Source organism: Bubalus bubalis, chromosome 8 (assembly GCF_019923935.1).
Source record: "Bubalus bubalis isolate 160015118507 breed Murrah chromosome 8, NDDB_SH_1, whole genome shotgun sequence".
NCBI classification, from domain to species: domain Eukaryota; kingdom Metazoa; phylum Chordata; class Mammalia; order Artiodactyla; family Bovidae; genus Bubalus; species Bubalus bubalis.
In genome coordinates, this window is record NC_059164.1 from 117,605,316 (window position 1) to 117,626,179 (window position 20,864).

Genomic DNA, 20,864 nt, shown 5'->3' on the forward strand with positions numbered 1-20,864 from the left:
CCCTCTGCCATTCAAATGCTTGCTCTGTAGTCCTTGCTTTCTCTCTATGGGACATGTTACTGTTGAGTCCAGCACTCTGAATACGTAAACCCAAGATATAAAAATAAGTATTCAGTGGTTTCAGCATCAGTTCAGTCACCCAGGCTTCTCTTTGTGACTCCCTGGCCTGCAGCACGCCAGGCCTCCCTGTCCATCACCAACTCCCGGAGCACAGTCAAACTCATGTCGATTGAGTCAGTGATGCCATCCAGCCAGCTCATCCTCTGTCGTCCCCTTCTCCTTCCACCTTCAGTCTTTCCCAGGGTCTTTTCCAGCGAGTCAGTTCTTCCCATCAAGTGGCCAAAGAATTGGAAGCTTCAGCTGCAGCTTCAGTCCTTCCAATGAACATTCAGGACTGATTTTCTTTGGGATTCACTAGTTTGGTCTCCTTGCTCTTAAAGGGACTCTCAAGAATCTTCTCAACACTACAGTTCAAAAGCATCAGTTCTTCGGCACTCAGCTTTCTTTATGGTCCAACTCTCACATCCATACACGGCTACTGGAAAAACCATAGCCTTGACTAGACAGGCCTCTGTCAGTAAAGCAACATCTCTGCTTTTTAATATGCTATCTAAAACAGCGCATCACGTATTAATAACTCAGAGCCACATGTTCATGGCTCACATGTAAAGAAATCCAGGGAATCTTCCTGGGAGCCTGGTCATTCACACGCGCTGACCACAGGGTCCTGGCGAGGTGCCCCAGCTGCTGGGACAGAAGAGGCCCCAGATGTTAGGGACAGACAAAGCAGCCTGTCCTCTGAACTTCCCCGCCCATCAGCAGTAGGTGAGGGGCCGAGGAGCTGCCCTCAGTGGCTCCCAGCTCTTGGCCGCTCTGCCTGGAGTCCCCAGCGAACCCTCCCCGGTGCTGAGGAAGAGCAGGTAGACTTTTCCTTTTAATTAAAAAAAAAATTCTTTATTTATTTGGGTTTTAGCTGAGGTTTGCAGGATCTTCATCGTGGTGCCTGGAGCGTGTGGGATCTTAGTTCCCAGACCGGGGATCGAACCCGCATCCCCTGCACTGGAAGGGGGGTTCCTACCCCTGGGCCACAGGGAGAGCCTGCAGGCAGGCTTCGCGGCCACCTGGGGCCCCCGGAAGGCCAGTGCAGCCACAACCAGCAGCCAGGGCGGGAGGCGCGACAGACAGGCAGCCGGGCCAGCTGCACCCCTGTCCAAGCGCACAACGGCCCCAGCGTCGCCTGGGAAGGAGCCCCACCACGCCTGTCCCTGTTTATTTCTCATCCCATCGGGGGTGTTTTCGTTACATAAAGCCCACGCACATATGTCCCTTAATGACCACATCCACATAACCTGGGGTACGTCCACTTGCAATGGTGGAGAGTCCCACGAAAGAATCTGGAGCCTCACTTGGAGATGATTTAAACGGTGAGCAGACACTCACTGGACCATTAAGAAAGCTGAGCACCGAAGAATGGATGCTTTTGAACCGTGGTGCTGGAGAAGACTCTTGAGAGTCCTTGGACTGCAAGGAGGTCCAACCAGTCCATGCTAAAGGAAATCAGTCCTGAATATTCATTGGACGGACTGGTGCTGAAGCTAAAACTCCAATACTTTGGCCACCTGATGAGAAGAACTGACTCCTTGGAAAAGACCCCGATGTTGGCAAAGACTGAAGGCAGGAGGAGAAGAGGATGACAGAGGATGACATGGTTGGATGGCATCACTGACTCGATGGACATGAGTCTGAGCAGGCTCCGGGACATGGTGAAGCACAAGGGAAGCCTGGTGTGCTGCAGCCCATGGGGTCGCAAAGAGTGAGACACGGTTGAGCGACTGAACAGCAGCAGCAAACACCTCCGTGAGACGGCTGAGGAAGGCTGGCTCCCACACGCCCCTCCCTGCCTCCCGCCCGTGGCCCCTCCAGCAGAGCACAGCCTGCTGAGGAGGAAGGCCTGGCCAGTCTGATGCCAGACCCACGCCCAGAGCCTGCAGGGGGGCACCCAGGGGGCCCCAGGCACTCAGTGAGCGCGGGCGGCCACTCAGGGCCGGCGTGACCGCGTCCTGGGCACGCCAGCAGGGCGCTGCTGCCCACACCCGGCGACCCCGCCTGCTTCCGGAGCCCGCCTCTCACACGGTCCCTCTGACTCCATGAGTTCTGCAGATCCTTCCAGGAAACTTCCTGCGTGTCGCGCTCTGCCGACACAGGCAGCGGATCCGCAGGAGGGTCAGTAGGGATGGAAGCCTGGGCTCGGCCGCGGTGGGAGGCGGCGCAGTGGCAGCCCCATGAGGGCCCCGGGGCGCGTCTCACTCGGCCGCGGCAAGTCAGGGAACTTCTTACTGAAAAGCTCCTGGAACATCACCCCCAGCAAAGGCTGCGGAGGCCGCGCTTACCGGACGGGAAAACGTGCGCTGCAGTGGGGCAGCCGCTTCTCGGCAGACCACACGTGCTCAGCCACAGGCACCACGCAGACGCGCATACGATTACATCGCAGTCTCCCTGGGTCTCCTTTGAAAACTGGTCACTGATCAAGACAGAGTGGCGGCCCAAAGAAGCCTGAGTTTGGTGGAGGACTCACTTGTGATGCTGCCTAAATCCATAGATAATCCCTAAGTTTCGTTTTACCTGTCCAAGCAGCTGAGTATTTGGTTTATTCTCATTTTAGTAGTAAATTCCAGTTTTGTTTAATTTGACATATATATATATATATATATATATATCATTTTGAAATAATGTAGGTGTACAAAGTTCCCATGGAGCTTTCGCCCAGCTTCCCCTCATGTTAACACGCCTTAGTAAAACTGTCAAAACCAGAACACTAGCATTGAAACAACAGTGTTAACTGACCTACAGATCCGATCCACCATCTCTGGGATGTCTTGTGAACAAGAATTTTCTTTGCCAACAAGAATGCTAATGTCTAAAAGAATGCATCTTCCACGCTATAAGCCAGGTGTATGTAGGGACGTCACCATGCCATGTGGGAGACAGAGGAGAATGAGTCACTGACCAGGGCCCGAGAAGAGAAGAGGACGTCTAAGTGTCCATAACTCAAAACACACGGTTAGTGTTTGGTACGTGAAGAGGCGCATATTCTTCAAAACGGTGTGAGAAGTACCAATTAGCGCTTTGGGTTACAGAGTTTAGACATCAGCCCGGTCCTCAAGGACACTGGGTTTATGGAGAAGGCACGAAGGTCACACACTGTTCACCCTACGATTTGCCATGACCCACAGCAGCCTCGTGCGGAAACAAAGCTGATGGGCGGGAGCTGCGTTTGGGGCTCAGAGCAGACTGACGGCGGTGGCCTGAATCCCCGCGCGGTGGCCCTGTCCTTGGGAGCCCCGGGAGGGCAGGCAGCCAGGTGTGCCCCCAGCGGCTGCCCAGTTCCTGCAACTGTCCCTCCGGAGGGTAAGTTCATGCTTGGAAGTGGCTCAGAGTCCCAGGGGTAACTCCCCTTCACGTCCACGGTGCTGCTCCTGGTGGACCCGCTTCTCTGCAGTCACCTTCCCGGGACCCCACGCCACACGGCTTTTGTTTGCCCCTGAACCACACGGGGCCAAGGCCACGGCCGCCTTGTGGGAAGCCACACGCATCGCGCAGCACACAGGAGAGCGAGTGTGTGGCAAGTGACAGCCTCCGCATAACCACGATCGCATTCCTTTCCTCAAAAGAAACCGGGAAAAGGATGACTGATTCCCACAAATGAAGCCTTCAAAGTGGTTATGTTTGGGCTTCCCTGGTGGTGCAGTGTCTAAGAATCCGCCTGCCAACGCTGGGGCCCCAGGTTCGATCCCTGGGCCAGGAAGATCCCACATGCCTTGGGGCAGCTAAGCCTGCCTCAGCAATGACTCAGCCTGGGCCCCAGGGTCCAGAGCCACAACCACTGAAGCCTGTGCTCCACAATTAGAGACACATGCACACCGCAGGGACGAGTAGCCGCCGCTCACCGCAACCAGAGCACGACCCGTTGCAGCCAAAAATAAATAAAACTTTCAAAAAAGTAGGTCAGTTTGAGGAAACAGAAGTGTTCTGGGATTGATTTAGATGGTGGTGTTTGCCCAACCCTGAGGATATACTCAAGGTTAGAGAGAAAAACCCCAGGCCCAAGGCGGTCACTGGTATCACCGTGCTGAAGCCCGTGCTCCCTGGCCTAGCTGCAGTCTCGTTCCCCACCAGCAATGCAACCTCGACCCACTGTCTGGGGCCTTCCAGTCCTCACCAGGTGGTCTGTCTTGTGGGCCCCCTCTACCTACCAGAGAGGAAGGAGCAGCCTGCACAATGGCACCCTTACTGTTGCCTTCCCCAAAGATGCCTTGGCTTAAAAACGCTACTTCTTTGGCTAATAGCCCCCTTGTCCTGCCCCCTCCCTATAAACAAACACCTTCCATCTTGTACAACCCCTGCATGCTCCCTCTAGCCACAGGACGAGATGCTGCCCAAATCATAAACCTAATCAAGCCTTCAGATCCCTGGATTTACTTGAATTTTGGTTTTGAACACGAATCACCAATGGACTGTATACTGTGGGAGTGAGTTTTATGGTGTGTGGTCAGGCTCCCCCCAGAGACGGCCATTCTCCTGCTCTCTGTCCACCCCCTGCTGGCCTGGTCCTTGCCTCACCTGCAGCCTACTCACCTACACGTCCCTTCCCTCTTCCTCGCAGAGCCTGACCAGTACCTGCCCGCACACCTGCCCACCAGCCCCAGCTACTGAGCACCCTAAGCTTCCGATGAGAGGGGCTCCTTTTTGCTCCTGTTTTCCTGATACCCAGCCAGCCTGACGTCCCGCACCACTGACATCCATCCCCCGTCACTGATACCGCCCCTTACCCTGAGGCCAACCTGGAACTGATCCACATCCCCTGTAACTGACACGCACCCCCACCCTCTACCCCGCAGCCTGAAGTCACTCCAGGACCTTGCTTCAGAGGTAAGATCTCTGGTCCAACAAACCCCTGAGGTCTCTCTTGCCGCCGCCAGCCTCCTCCTTTGGTCTTCTGACAGGGCAGTTACAGGGCTTGCAGGCCTGGGGGTGCAGCCTGACACGTGGTATGCGAGGTACATCTCAATGAAAGGAGTTGGGGCAAAATTCGGTAAATATTTTAAAAGCTCAGAGTAGGGAAGTCCTAAGTATGATATCAAAAAATTTATGGGAAATTGTAAACTTTAACTACTTCAAAATTTTAGATTTCCATATAGCAGAAAAGTGTGAACAAGATAAAAAAAAGGAAAAATATTTATGACAACAAAAAGATAAACATTTACTGTAATAATTTTATAAAAGAATAAAGATAAGAGATATCAAACGTGGGCCATGTATATTTAATAACCCATATAAGGAGAAATATAAATAGTGGACTGATGTTGAAGCTGAGCCTCCAATACCTTGGCCACCTGATGTGAAGAACTGACTCACTGGAAAAGACCCTGATGCTGGCAGGAGGAGAAGGGGACGACAGAGGGTGAGATGGCCAGAGGGCATCACTGACCTAATGGACATGAGTCTGAGTAAGCCCCGGGAGTTGGTGACAGACAGGGAAGCCTGGTGTGCTGCCGTGCACAGGGTCGCAAAGAGTCGGACATGACTGAGTGACTCAACTGAACTGAAAAATTCTTTTTAAAGTTCCCCCACTGGTTACTAAAAAGGCAAGAAAAAACACCTTTTGCCCATCAGGTTGTCACTAACTTGAAGACTGGCAAAATCCAGGGTTAGCTAAATGCACACGTCTCAGACACGCTGTTGATATGGTCTTTCTGGAAACAGTCTGCAGTGTGCATCCTCTCTGAACCATTTTCATTTCTAGGAAGATATGACATTGTGACTTACAATAGAAATACACATATGGTCTTCCTCATTTCTGGCACAGAGCTCTAAGGAAAGACCCTTGGAATTTCCTAAGTGATAACAGGATAAGAGTGTCTTTTGATATTCATAACAAGCCCCTCTCAACCACACCTGGGCCTATGTGAATGAAGTGGCTTTATTTAATTCAAGTGAAGCTGATTTACAAAACTGTGTTCGTTTCACGTGTACAGCAAAGTGATTTGGTTATTCATACACGTGTGTGTATATGCATATATGTATTTGTCTACATTCTCTTTTTCCGGTTCTTTTCCATTGCATTAGTAGCTTGCCAAACAATACTGAATATACTCCCTGTTCAGTTCAGTTCAGTTTAGTCGCTCAGTCGTGTCCGACTCTTTGCGACCCCATGAATTGCAGCACGCCAGGCCTCCCTGTCCATCACCAACTCCCAGAGTTCACCCAGACTCACGTCCATCGAGTCAGTGATGCCATCCAGCCATCTCATCCTCTGGCGTCCCCTTCTCCTCCTGCCCCCAATCCCTCCCACCATCAGAGTCTTTTCCAATGAGTCAACTCTTCACATGAGGTGGCCAAAGTACTGGAGTTTCAGCTTTAGCATCATTCCTTCCAAAGAAATCCCAGGGCTGATCTCCTTCAGAATGGACTGGTTGGATCTCCTTGCAATCCAAGGGACTCTCAAGAGTCTTCTCCAACACCACAGTTCAAAAGCATCAATTCTTCGGTGCTCAGCCTTCTTCACAGTCCAACTCTCACATCCATACATGACCACTGGAAAAACCATAGCCTTGACTAGATGGACCTTTGTTGGCAAGGTAATGTCTCTGCTTTTCAATATGCTATCTAGGTTGGTCATAACTTTCCTTCCAAGGAGTAAGCGTCTTTTAATTTCATGGCTGCAGTCACCATCTGCAGTGATTTTGGAGCCCAGAAAAATAAAGTCTGACACTGTTTCCACTTCCCATGAAGTGATGGGACTAGATGCCATGATCTTCGTTTTCTGAATGTTGAGCTTTAAGCCAACTTTTTCACTCTCCTCTTTCACCTTCATCAAGAGGCTTTTTAGTTCCTCTTCACTTTCTGCCATAAGGGTGGTGTCATCTGCATATCTGAGGTTCTTGATATTTCTCCCTGCAATCTTGATTCCAGCTTGTGCTTCTTCCAGCCCAGCGTTTCTCATGATGTACTCTGCATATAAGTTAAATAAGCAGGGTGACAATATACAGCCTTGATGTACTCCTTTTCCTATTTGGAACCAGTCTGTTGTTCCGTGTCCAGTTCTAACTGTTGCTTCCTGACCTGCATACAGATTTCTCAAGAGGCAGGTCAGGTGGTCTGGTATTCCCATCTTTTTCAGAATTTTCCACAGTTTATTGTGATCCACACAGTCAAAGGCTTTGGCATAGTCAATAAAGCAGAAATAGATGTTTTTCTGGAACTCTCTTGCTTTTTCCATGATCCAGCGGATGTTGGCAATTTGATCTCTGGTTCCTCTGCCTTTTCTAAAACCAGCTTGAACATCAGGAAGTTCACGGTTCACGTATTGCTGAAGCCTGGCTTGGAGAGTTTTGAGCATTACTTTACTAGCATGTGAGATGAGTGCACTTGTGCGGTAGTTTGAGCATTCTTTGGCATTGCCTTCCTTTGAGATTGGAATGAAAACTGACCTTTTCCAGTTATACTCCCTATGGTATACAGTAAACCCTTGCTGTTTATACTCTATCTACAGTAGTAGCATCTGTTAACCCCACCCTTCCCTTTTGGTAACCACAAGTTTCCGTGCCTGAGAGCGTTTGTTTTGTAAGTAAGTTAATGTGTACTACTCTTTGGCGCCCACGTGTAAGTGGTAGCATATTCGTCTTTCTCAGACTTGCTTCACTTAGTATGGTAATCTCTAGGTCCATCCATGTTGCTGCAAATGGCATTATTTCATTTTTTATGGTTGAGTAATATTCCACTGGGGCTTCCCTGGTGGCTCATGATAAAGAATCTGCCTGCAGTGCAGGAGATCTGGGTTTGATCCCTGGATTGGGAAGATCTCCTGGAGGAGGGCATGGTAACCCACTCTAGTGTTCTTGCCTGGAGAATTCCAGGACAGAGGAGCCTGGTGGGGGGCTACAGTCCATGGGGTCATAGAGTTGGACACAACTGACAATCACTTTACTTCGGTACTCCACTGTGTGTGTGCACCATGTCTTCTTCATCCACTCCTCTGAGGATGGACATTTAGGCTGTTTCCATGTCTTGACTGTTGTAAACAGCGCTGCCATGAATACTGGGGTGCATGCAACTTTTCCAACTAGAGTTTTCTCCAGCTATATGCCCAGGAGTGGGGTTGTTGGGTCATATGGTAGCTCCAGCCTTTGTGTTTTTTTTTAAGGAACCTCCACACTGTTCATAGTGGCTGCACCAACTTACACTCCCAACAGTGTAGGAGGGTTTGCTTTTCTCCACACTGAACGCGGTGACTTTTGTAGACTCCCCAAGGATCGCCAGGGGCACCAACCCTGTGATTAGGGGCTGAACTGTCAGCCCCACCCTCGTGACCTCTGGGGAGGGGAGAGGGGCTGAGCTTATCACCAGCAGCCAATAATTTAATCCAGCACGCCTGTAGGGCGGAGCCTCCTCCACACAAACTGCCACCTGAAGGCATTCCGAGAGTTTCCTGCCATGTGGAGGCTCTGGGAGGGTGCGGCACCCAGGGAGGGTCGGGAAGTTGAGCACCCCCTCCCCAAACCTGGCCTGGGGGTCTCTCCCAGCTGGCTGGTCCTGACCCTGCTCCTTTATGGGAGGCAGGTCATCTAGTGAATGAACTGCTGCCCAGCGTCCTGCGAGCAGCTCTGGAAGGGGCTGGACTGGATGAGGGAGTCCTGGGCTCTGCTGTGGAGCGGGCTGGGCAGAGCGTGACGGCCTCTGGGCTCGGGATGTGCGTCTGAAGCAGGGGTGAGCAGTCAGGCTTACTGAGACTGAGCCCCTCGTGTGTGGGGTTGCACTGAACTGAAGTGCAGGACGCCCAAGCAGCGATCCACAGAGGACTGGAGGAGTGCCTGGTGAGGGAAAAAACCCGCACTGGTGGCCAGAGATGAAATAGAGAACAGAGACAGAGATTCATTACCAACTCCTAGAGCAGTGCACTAAGGCGCGCAGAAAGCCGTTTGTTAGATTCTATGGCAGCTCGAAACCAGAAATAAGCCAGATACCACCCATATGGAGCTGACTACAACATGGTCCCCACACAGCAAGAGGGCTATACAGACATCCCATGGAATGATATTAACCTACACGTTGGTAGGAAAAGAAGTTCATGAGCAAAGGCTGTTCCATACACACACGACAATCCCGTGGGGCATCTGGTGTGTCACAGAGCATCCACGTGGAATTACTGCGCCAGGCACACTTCCCGCAAGGTAAGAGTGCGATTCGGCAGACCAGCGGGAACATTTCAAACAAACGACGTCATCGCCATTTCTTTTACCAGCCGTGCTGCGTGGCTTGCGGCACCGCAGTTCCCCAACCAGGGGCTGAACCCGGGCAGCCAAAGTGCACGTCCTAACCACTGGACACCAGGGAGCTCCGCACTGCCTTTTGTAGACCAAGATTTGACGTCTATTTCAAGGACAAAGCCTCGTAAGAAAACTGTTAATTAATTTAACACAGCTCAACTTTCAGATTTAACCAGAACATAACGAGGATGTACAGACTCAAAAATGTTTTCTTGTTTAAAGTTTTCAACATAGCCTACATTGTTCCAAAATCCTCATCACAATTTTAAGACACTAAGCCTTTAAGCAACCCCAGTAGCTGAGTCATTTCTGTAAGGATCAGCGAGGACGCATTTAGAAAAGCCAGGTGGACCAGATAAACGCAGAGCAGCTTTCACGTGCTGGTCTCAGCTCTTCCTACAGTGACCACAGCTAACAATTTAAGGCTCCCCTTAGTTCCTTATTGGAGAAGGCAATGGCACCCCACTCCAGTACTCTTGCCTGGAAAATCCCATGGACAGAGGAGCCTGGTAGGCTATATAGTCCATGGGGTCGCTAGGAGTCGGACACGACTGAGCAACTTCACTTTCACTTTTCATTTTCATGCATTGGAGGAGGAAATGGCAACCCACTCCAGTGTTCTTGCCTGGAGAATCCCAGGGACGAGGGAGCCTGGTGGGCTGCAGTCTATGGGGTCACACAGAGTCGGACACGACTGAAGTGACTTAGCAGTAGCAGAACATAACAGACAGAGAAGGCAATGGCATCCCACTCCAGTACTCTTGCCTGGAAAATCCCATGGATGGAGGAGCCTGGTAGGCTGCAGTCCAAGGGGTCGCTAAGAGTCGGGCATGACTGAGCGACTTCCCTCTCCCTTTTCCCTTAGTTCCTTATAGGCTCTGCTACAACTAACGGTGACATCATCTTACAAATGGCAAGCCATCATGACAGAACATTTAATTATTAACAGCCAATACTTAAAGGGCATCTGATGTTTTGGGCCCTGCGCTACGACAGTGGCCTGGCGGCCCCACTCAGAGCCCTGGGCACAAGGCACACGTGTGCAGGTGAGAAGCCACCCGGGTTCCACTACACAGCTCGTAGATAGGGTGCCCACTTTCTGACTGGCACAGGTAATGGCTACTGTTGCCTAACCCTTTTCACAAGCACGGGTCCTGCCCGTCTCACGCATGGGGAAGGAGTGTGGAATCGTGAGGAAACCGCAGCTCTGCTCAGCTCACAGTGGGGCTAGAGCCCAGGTGCTTGCCCAGCACCAGCGGCTCTGCCGAAACCTCCCCAAAGGTGGAGCTCGCTGGGCCGCAGCAAACCCGCAGGGCTGAGAGCTGGAACGGGCACAGCAGAACCAGCATCTTTAAGAAATTTTCCCAAACTGTTTTTTTCCTTCCAAGGTGATCAAGCTGCATTCTTAAAGCCCCGATGTCTCACTCGTGGTTCCCTATCTGGTTCACGGTCCTCACTAAGCACCATAAAGTGAAGTGAAGTGAACTCGCTCAGTCGTGTCCGACTCTTTCCAACCCCGTGGACTGTAGCCCACCAGGTCCTCTGTCCATGGGATTCTCCAGGCAAGAATACTGGAGTGGGTTGCCATTTCCTTCTCCAGGGGATCTTCCTAACCCAGGGATCGAACCCGGGTCTCCCGCATGGCAGGCAGATGCTTTATCCTCTGAGCCACCAGGGAACTCAAGCACCATAAAAACAGGTAACAATTTTAAACAAGTCCCTTTGTCTCAGAGGCTCTGATATTACAAGGCTCTGCCAACTAGTACAGGGGCTTCCCTATGAAGACAGGTGCCTTCCATCAGCTGTAATTGATAAGTAAAGGCTATCTGGGAAGCAAGGTTTACAAGTGGTGACGGGTGAGGACTCAGGAGCCAGCTGGCCCGGGGTTCAGACCCTATGTTCTGTGGGTCCTGGGTGGGTTACCCAGCTTCTCTGTACTCCGTGGTCCCTGATGGGTTACCCAGCCTCTCTGTGCTCCGTGGGTCCCAGGTGGGTTACCCAGCCTCTCTGTGCTCCGTGGGTCCCAGGTGGGTTACCCAGCTTCTCTGTGCTCCGTGGTCCCGGGTGGGTTACCCAGCCTCTCTGTGCTCCGTGGTCCCGGGTGGGTTACCCAGCCTCTCTGTGCTCTGTGGGTCCCGGGTGGGTTACCCAGCCTCTCTGTGCTCCATGGTCCCAGGTGGGTTACTCAGCTTCTCTGTGCTCCGTAGGTCCCGGGTGGGTTACCCAGCTTCTCTGTGCTCCGTGGTCCCGGGTGGGTTACCCAGCCTCTCTGTGCTCCGTGGTCCCGGGTAGGTTACCCAGCCTCTCTGTGCTCCATGGTCCTGGGTGGGTTACTCAGCTTCTCTGTGCTCCGTGGGTCCCGGGTGGGTTACCCAGCCTCTCTGTGCTCCGTGGTCCCGGGTGGGTTACCCAGCCTGTCTGTGCTCCGTGGGTCCCGGGTGGGTTACCCAGCCTCTCTGTGCTCCGTGGGTCCCGGGTGGGTTACCCAGCCTCTCTGTGCTCCGTGGGTCCCGGATGGGTTACCCAGACTCTCTGTGCTCCGTGGGTCCCAGGTGGGTTACCCAGCCTCTCTGTGCTCCATGGGTCCTGGATGGGTTATCCAGACTCTCTGTGCTCCGTGGTCCCGGGTGGGTTACCCAGCCTCTCTGTGCTCCGTGGGTCCCGGATGGGTTACCCAGCCTCTCTGTGCTCTGTGGGCCCCGGATGGGTTACCCAGCCTCTCTGTGCTCTGTGGGCCCTGGATGGGTTACCCAGCCTCTCTGTGCTCCGTGGTTCCGGGTGGGTTACCCAGCCTCTCTGTGCTCCATGGTCCTGGGTGGGTTACTCAGCTTCTCTGTGCTCCGTGGGTCCCGGGTGGGTTACCCAGCCTCTCTGTGCTTTAGCTTCCTCATCAGCAAAGCGGGAATACTAACAGTGCCTCCTCCCCAGGACTGTCATAAGGATTAAATGAGCTGTTGTTCAGCTGCTCAGTTGAATCCGACTCTTTGCAACTCCATGACTGCAGGCTTCCCTGTCCTTCACCATCTCCTGGAGTTTTCTCAAACTCACGTCCATTGACTCGGTGACGCCGTCCAGCCATCTCATCCTCTGCCGCCCCTTCTCCGCCCACCCTCAATCTTTCCCAGCATCAGCGTCTTTTCCAAGAGTAAGCTGTTTGTATTAGGTGGCCAAATATTTTAAAAAACACCTATAAAATGCTTAGAACAATACTTGCCATAGGGAAGCACTACTTAAGTGCCTACTGCTATTACTGCTGTTGTTATTACCAATGTACAGCAGTAAATCCCTTTGCAAGCTATGTACGTTAAACTGGTCTCATCTTAAAATGACATCTTAGATACGTCCTTATGCTATCTGTGTAATCTAGACAGAACCAAGTCGGCTTGAGTTTCTGAGGCCATGCCGCACTCCTGCACCTGAGACAAGAAGGCAGACAGACAGTGTTCGAATGCTTGACTCGACACCCCGGTGTTGGGAAATTCCGAACCACCCAACTGGACTCACTGGGAAAGCAGAACCCTTGGAGCAGGCGGAGGGGAGGCGGCAGCGATAGGGACCTGCGCTCACAGCCAGCGCTACACCTCGCCGGCGTGTCCCCAGGCCACGTCCTCGCCTCCCTGTGCTTGGGCCCCCAAGCCCTGGAGCAGAGACGAGCATCTCCCCAGCTGCCAGGGCTGCTGACAGCAAGGACTCTGCATCTGCCTCCTGACTTCACCCCCTGACTTCGAGTCCTGATGAGATGCCACGGTGAGGACTAAAAAGAGCAAAGAAGCGGGTGGCTGCTGAGAAGAAGTAGAGGCAGAAGGGAGAGTGCAGGTGCGGCCGGGGAGGGCCAGGCCCGGCTCTGGCGGCTAACCCGTCACCTCCGCCTCACGCCCACTGCTGAGCCGACACAGGGAGACCGCAGGCCTCGGGAGGCCGCGAGCCAGCACGCGGGCTCCAGGGGCAGCCTGGTCCTGAGGCTTGGCGCCCCGGTCTGCAGGCAGGCCGTTCTTTTACAACAGCAGCTTTTCAAAGGACAGCCATTGCAGCAGCCGCGTGACAGAACACTGGACTTGTAGGAGCTGATACGGCTCTCTTCCCCAGACCCACAGCGACGCGTGGGTGCCCGCCGCCCGCATTCAGACGCCGAGGCTCTCTGCTGTCTCTGGTCCTCAGAGAAGAGCACAGAAGCTGTGTCTGCCCGGCTCCCGTGACCCTGCTTGTGAGAAGCGGGCTTCTTCACACGCCGGGAAGAGCACACACCAAAGTCACACCCATAGTGACTGGGCTGTCTGAAGTGCCTACCTGATTACACCTGAACTTGAAAAAAACGTTCCTAATTGAATTACAAAGAATTGGAAGTTAAGTAACTTCTCTTGAAAATGAGCTCCCAGCACTACTCCTTCAACACATACAGATCACTTAGTTTTGAAACTTTATAATCCAAATTTATAATCCCAACTTTATAACCCACTTAGCTTTGAAACTTGCTTTAGAGTCAGCAATTTCTACTGACTTTAATTGCATTCTTTGCAGTGCAACAAATAATTTTCACACTCAATCTTTTTGCTTCCGTGGTATCTGCAATAATGGATTTTACCTGAACAATATTCAAAACCCAAAACAATTCTTTGTATTCATCATTCTTTCAGCCAGGAAATGACTCAGTGGTTTCTATCTAATTAAAAAAATATATATACAAAAAAAAAACCCAAAACAAAACAGGACAGAAAATGGCAGCAAGCGTCACACACAGTAAAAGCAGGTACTGTTTTCTTAGATTTTTGTTTGTATGCAGAGAAGTGTGTGTGTTACACTGTAAACTGGATTTCTCACTGTGGTCAGAAGTCTGAAAGCCTCACCGGAGAGGCTTCTGTCAGTGAATGAACCAGATGCTAAGGACATGTGCTTCCAAAGACTGGATTAAGCTGCCCAGACCACAGTCAGGTATGTGGCTCAGTCCTTCAGTGGAAAAAATTAGAGAAATCGTATCTAAGTCAAATAAATAACATAACATACATGATTTCAATCATTTTAGGTCACAAGAAATTGACCTACCAAAAACTCCCCAACAAAAAGGGCAGAAAACATCCACTTCTTCCTCAACTTACCATTCCACCAGAGTAACTACTGCCCTTCGTAAGACTGAAATGAACGTAACCTGCACCCTTAAGTTTTAGCCATGAGGGTATTTAAGATAAAAAAACAAAAACACAAATATTTGAGTACTTGTAAACCAAAATATGAAATCACTTTTTGTAAAACTTTAATTTCTGAGAAAGTCACACTAAAAGTAATTTCATAGAAACAAACAAGACTGATAATTTGTAAACAAAACACTCTGTAAACAAAAATCATTTGCCAGTGCATCCAAACACTATTTTCCAAGTAACATCATACCAGTTTTTAAAAGTGTAAACAGTCAGTACTGCATATATCCTCATTGCAAGCACTGCCTTTATACACTAAATACACTAAACTGTGCCAACAACACAGAGAGCCACCAAGGGGCACGACGTAAGCCTGTGCTCTAGGCAAGCACGGTGACGCTGAGGCCACAGGGCTCACCTGTGCCCCCAGCACAGCCAGGCAGAAGCCACTGCCCCAGGTCAGGCGTGTCTGCACCTCGGACGCACCCAAGTGACAACCACCAGCGAGGATTCGTTCTCATCTGCTGCCCACCCCTCAGCGTGGCTCAGAAGGTGCTAATGTGTGTGCACACAGGGTCTTCACATCAAGTCTCACATTTACAGCAGGTTCGTTTTCATAGAGAATGTACATAACGCTATATAAATTTTAAACCTAATACCTTGGAAAATCAGTGAAGATCATTACAAATGTTGTATGTGTAAAATGTGTAATCAACACATTTAAATACCACAGAACCAATACATTGGTTCCTGGAAGTGAGAAAATATGAGAGGAGCCGTATTAAATCCGTCACTGACGTACCCCGCCCGCTCAGAAGCAGGGCAGCCGGGCGTCTGACTGCGGCGCGGGGCCCTCCGGCCCGAGGCCTCGTGGGCGCCACCCCACCCCACGGCGCTTCTGGCTGTGGGCCCAGCTCCACGTGCTGCCCCCCATCAACCCCAGCACAGGGCCACGCACCAGCCTCCAGCATGTGTCGGAGAGAAGTGCCTGAGATTAGAATGAGCGTTTCAGTCAGGAACGAGATCGTGGATGTGACCGGGAACATACGGGGTATCTGTAGTCTCAAGTGGTTGTCATCACATGCAGACCGAGGACGTAACGACCTGTATTTGTTCACACAGAACACATCTGAGGCCCAAGGTTACAACTATCCCTCTATTCCACACAGCAGTGAAGAAGCACCCAATGAGAGCTTGAAAAATCCATTATACATTTCACTCCTTACTGATCCAAACCTGGCTTACATCCTCTGATGGAAAGAAACTTTCAGATGAGCAAAGAGTTGATACAGATGTTGAAAAGTTTAATACTTTACTCAAAAATTTTCAGACATCTTACAAATACCCAGAAGCTCTTCTGGATGTGTGCCCTGAAAGTGGTGTAAGTTAAAAGTGATATTCTTTTATTTGAAGGAACTTTTTTCTCTTCTCCCCTTGACCTGGTCTGCTCAAAGCAAGCAAGTTTCAGTAAAAATCAAAACCTCCAACTAATGCTTAAATAGGTATAATTACCAGTAAAACTGAAGAAAGCCATTTTTTATAAATTTTTCTCAGTATGTGGATCTTATGCTGAGAAATTCACCCATACTAGACTGCTTGTATTTACTGAGGGTCATTTAGAATCACAAAATGTTCTTTTGTTTTAAAACTAAGCTGCATTTTAACAAGAGAAACTCAGAAGGAAATGCAGAGGTGTAAATAAAGAAGTCTACACATGGAGCTGAGTTACTTTTTCTTATAATTTTGGTTCTTAGTGGAAATTTTTTGTCAAATACATACAGCCTATTTTTCATAAACTTCTCTCCCCAGAACCTTTAAATTCAACAATCTGAGAAAACGATTCTTTTACCTGTGTCTGAACACAGACACTCTACGGCCACACACACAGTGCATGTGGGCACACGCACTTTAGGCCTCATGGTAGGAACTGCGTGTGAGGGGCCCACCTCCTGCTTCTGATGCACAGCTTCTGGTGCTCTAACCTAGCGAGGGTGATACAGAGTACCACGGTATAGTTTCTACTCAGTGGACTTGAGGTCAAGAACCTGTCCCTGCAATTATTTACAGTTTAATAACTGAATGAGCGTGAGGTCACGATGCACTGCAGAACGGTCCTGACACCACGCACGCTGGCCGACGCTGTGTGTTCTGGTGTTAAATGATCACCTTTCTAAGTCTGAGGCTTAACTTGGCATGTGCAGAAGTGACCAAAGGCGAAAGAAGGGCTTTCTACCACAGAGGATTTACGGTTCCATAATGGACACAGGAGTACAGGGAATTACGGGATTCCTGAAAAAAATGTTTAAAAAAAAACTGAGTGTACATACAGCCTATAAGGCAAAATCTAAGTTACAAGTGTATTCAACACTGGCAACTATGTTGTGAGAGGTAATATGAATTATTTACACATAAACTGTCAGAAAGTGCGACGACGCAACACACCCTGCCACGGCTATCGCTCAGGCAGCAGGCAGGTCCTCGCATCTACCAAGGCTCAGGGTTACAAGAGGTGCGTATTTTTCCCTTAACTCAAATTCCAGTCAATATTTGGTAGCTTAAGTCAGAACTATGCTTTTGTTTTTTCTTGAAGGAAGTAGAAAACGCCATTTGCGAGCATTACGATCTCAACACAGCCACTGCGGTAACACCTACCAACTTCCATGTTTTGCAGAAACTGCCCATCTGAGGATTAAGGAAGGATGCCTTTCATGTAGGTGTCTACACTTTGAATGGACTATATAATGAGATTTACGTGAATCCTTAGAAAGCCCCAAAGTTGCCTTTTCTCACATCCTCATGGCTGCACAGCTGATGCAAGCAAGCATGTCCCCCAGAAGACGCGCTGCCTGGAGGAGCCTGTGCTTGGCTGGAAACTATAAGGTCCACCCAAAGGCAAACAAAGAGGAGACGACCTGCGACAGCCAAGCCCTCAAATTATGAAGACGGGGACACGGGCAGGCCTAGGCCCAACACATGGACCACGGTCAGCAGGACGGCCTGGCTGGCGGGAATGTCACGAGTGTGGGGTGCTTGCTCTCGACTGCAGAGTGGCGCTCGGGCCTCACAGTGCTTTCTGATGCCCATTTGCAGAAGGCTTTGCTGTGTCTGAATCCCTTGGCGTATCTGATAAGTGCAGTTTATGAAGCCCTGCAGAAAAACGAAGAAAATGTAAGAACCAACACACTGCTGAGAGGCTGGGCAGAACATGAGGTGCTCCTGAGGAGACTGCCGCGTGGCACGCTCCCTGCAGCAAGAAAGGGCTCCGTGCCCCACCAGCAGCGCCCAGGGCCTCCGCTGAAGACAGGTGCCTGGCGGGAAGCCAAGCCTCCCCTCATGCAGGAGCCGTCCCCTCACCCAGCCTCCCACAGGGCAGGCTCAGCTTCCTCCGCTGAGTGCAGAGCCCCTGCCCTCCACACAGCCCCCGCCCCGCCACGCCCTCCACCTCGGCCCCAGGAGCAACTTCTAATGAACCTGCGCCTGCAAGCTTATCTCCATCCTCAAGTGCCCTTCTTGGGGAATAACCTGAAACAAAGATGATCCCATTTTTATTTTAAAATACACTCATACATACACACTCACAGGAAAATGCAGGGGAAAACACACTAAGACATTAAGCATGCAAGTAAAAAGAAAAACAATGGAGAATATTACCAAGAAGAAGGAAAGGACCAAGAGCAACCTGAACACAGAGTCAACGCGCATCCCTGCCTTGGAAGCTATGCTCCTGCCCTCTATCACGCGGCGATGGCTCACCAGGGCACTGACACACTGGGCAGCACTGTGCCTGTGTGGGCACAGAAGCTGGTAGGAAGTTTCAAGTATTTAACTGGCACTAAAGCTCTGAGCACTTTAACAAAACGAAGCATAAAGATATTCAAGAACACATAAGCAGCACATCCATGGAAAAGATTTCCAGGGAATGATTTTTATGAGGCTCAGATATTTGTAAAAATATACTTGGATGATTTTTCCCCCTAAAATTTCAGGTAGTTTTCTAGCTAACTTGATATACAATTTTATACCCCTCACAAGCCAACACAACATTCCAAATTTTAAAATTTCTATCACCTGCATATCTTCATGGAAAAAAAGTGAAATTGAGCCTGTCTATGATGGATGACTGGGAAGGAAAAAATAAGTCAGTCAAACACACACACACACCCACCCCGAGTTCCGGTTTCAGGAGTGGCTGAGCCGCTGAGTGCCGAAAGGCGCCTACAGCTCCAGCTGGACACAGACACGGGGCAGTGCGCCAACACAGGCCGGCTGCAGGGCGCACGGCCACCAGGTGGTCAGCCCTCGCGGAGACTCAGCCCCTTCAGGGGCCATTATTCTGATGAGCTACTTCTCAAACCTGGGTGGGGCACAGGTTATCTATTCGGAAAAACTACAGTGTCTCTCTTCTGTAGAAATCATCACCGGCTCCACCATCACGGCAGCTGAATTCCCAGTGGCTGCCCTGTGCCAGAGGCTCTATGAGAAAGACTGCGATTCTCAACCCACAGCAGCAGAGGGAAAAAGCCCTCCCGCACCACCCCCAACACACAAAAGAAGAAAAGAAAGGAGATGGTTAAGTTTTATATTTTCTGATCAAATTATATGATCCTCAGTGAAATCATATTAAGATTTCAGATCATTCACACATTATATACACTTAATGAGGATCTTTTTCTAGGTATCAAGCATTGCCTCCTTAGAGCGTTCCAAAGAGTAACAGAAAACCTTAGGAAAACTGTATTTATTAGATGTTCTACATAGCTCTTGATAACACCACTGCCTCTTACAGTCAAAGAGCCAATACAACATACACAAGCTTTACCTTAGGGTAAATTATATCTTACTACTTTATTTATTCATTTTTATTTGTCTGTGCCAAGTCTTAGCTGGGGCAGGTGGGATCTAGTTCCCTGCCCAGGCCTCCTGCATTGGGAGCTTGGAGTCTTAGCCACTGGACCATCAGGGAAGTCCCATATCTTACTATTTTAATAAAGACTTCTTTAGCAAGATGATATCCGAAACACCCAACTCAAATGCTAAATTTACTGCAATTTGATGGCACCCCACTCCAGTACTGTTGCCTGGAAAATCCCATGGACGGAGGAGCCTGGTAGGCTGCAGTCCATGGAGTCTCGAAGAGTTGGACACGACTGAGCGACTTCACTTTCACTTTTCACTTCATGCACTGGAGAAGGACACTTCATGCATTGGAGAAGGAAATGGCACCCCACTCCAGTGTTCTTCCCTGGAGAATCCCAGGGACGGCGGAGCCTGGTGGGCTGCCGTCTCTGGGGTCGCACAGAGTCGGACACGACTGAAGTGACTTAGCAGCAGCATTCACCACCATCTCATTTTAGTGAATGATAAGTAGGAATTTATCTGAGATTATGGTAACTAATATTGCTGATGCTACAATAAGCTAAATATGAAATTATAACTCTAAACATCTGGCTAAGAGGACTGTTTGATTCCCACTTTATCTTTAGATTTTAATCTGACCAGCATTATGGAACCTGGGCATTAAAATCCCCAAAGTGTCTGGGGCTTCAGCTGAAATGAGATGTAACTCTTCCCTTTTTGCCCAGTATTTCATCAGCCACTGTCTCCTAGGATAAATTCGCAGTAAAACAGACATGAGTAGACAATCTGAAGTCCTTTTTTCTTCCCAGTGGCCATCCTTTCAAGCATCAGGATTGGAAAGCTTGGTGGTGTGTAAAGCTTTCTGTGGTCTGCCTGGCAGACATCCCTGTACGTGCGATCAGGGCCTTAAGGCACCACCGTTACGCTGTGCTCTGCAACAGCTCAGAGCCACAGAGGCACGTGGGCTATGAGCATTCACATGGTGTCAGTTCAGGTAAATGAGCTAATGTCAGGACTTTCTAACCATAAATCACTACCTTTCCCCTCTTTTATAAAATTACACACCCTAAACCCAAGAAGGTTTAAAAGCAAGACAGTTTATATTGTCTTGGTATTCCCAAAATACAAAGCCTGAAATATGCTTATCACTAATGTTGAAGTAAGCATGAAAAATACGGTCATGGGTGACATCTGTACCTTTTATAGCTTAGCCAAATCTATGAGTTTTTAATACTGTCTCAATGCATATGACTCATGGAATACATAATAAATGCCCTCTCTCTTATTAATGCCAAACACTAATATTTTTATTCCAAATTATTATCTGACTTATGAAGAGAACTGTAATTGTGGGTCAGCCTGAAACTTACAAAATCCAATTCTCAAAAAAAATCTTAAACTAAAAAATAGTAAGAGGCATCATTACCAGAATATAAGCCTTGCACCTCACCCTCAGTTCATCACAACTGCTCTCATCATCATAATAAAAGAGCTACTTCTTGCTGAGCTCTCATGGGTGTCAGGACTTCCCTTAGGCCCTGATGAGAAC

The 20,864-nt window shown here is 49.8% G+C and overlaps 1 protein-coding gene across 6 annotated transcripts in view; it reads right to left on the bottom strand.

Moving 5' to 3' along the window:
- Positions 1–15,745: 15,745 nt before the first annotated feature.
- The window catches only part of LMBR1 (limb development membrane protein 1), a 133,316-nt gene continuing 128,197 nt past the window's right edge, over positions 15,746–20,864 (bottom strand). For 4 of the 6 annotated variants that reach the window (XM_044947116.2, XM_044947115.2, XM_044947118.2 and 1 more), the window contains 2 exons: positions 17,930–17,980; positions 15,746–17,605 (listed from right to left, as the gene is read on the bottom strand). In XM_044947116.2, coding sequence (XP_044803051.1) covers positions 17,520–17,605; positions 17,930–17,980 — 137 coding nt within the window. In that variant the 3' untranslated portion in view covers positions 15,746–17,519. The remainder of the gene's footprint in view (positions 17,606–17,929; positions 17,981–20,864) is intronic. The other 2 variants (XM_006061405.4, XM_044947117.2) reach the window with 1 other exon arrangement.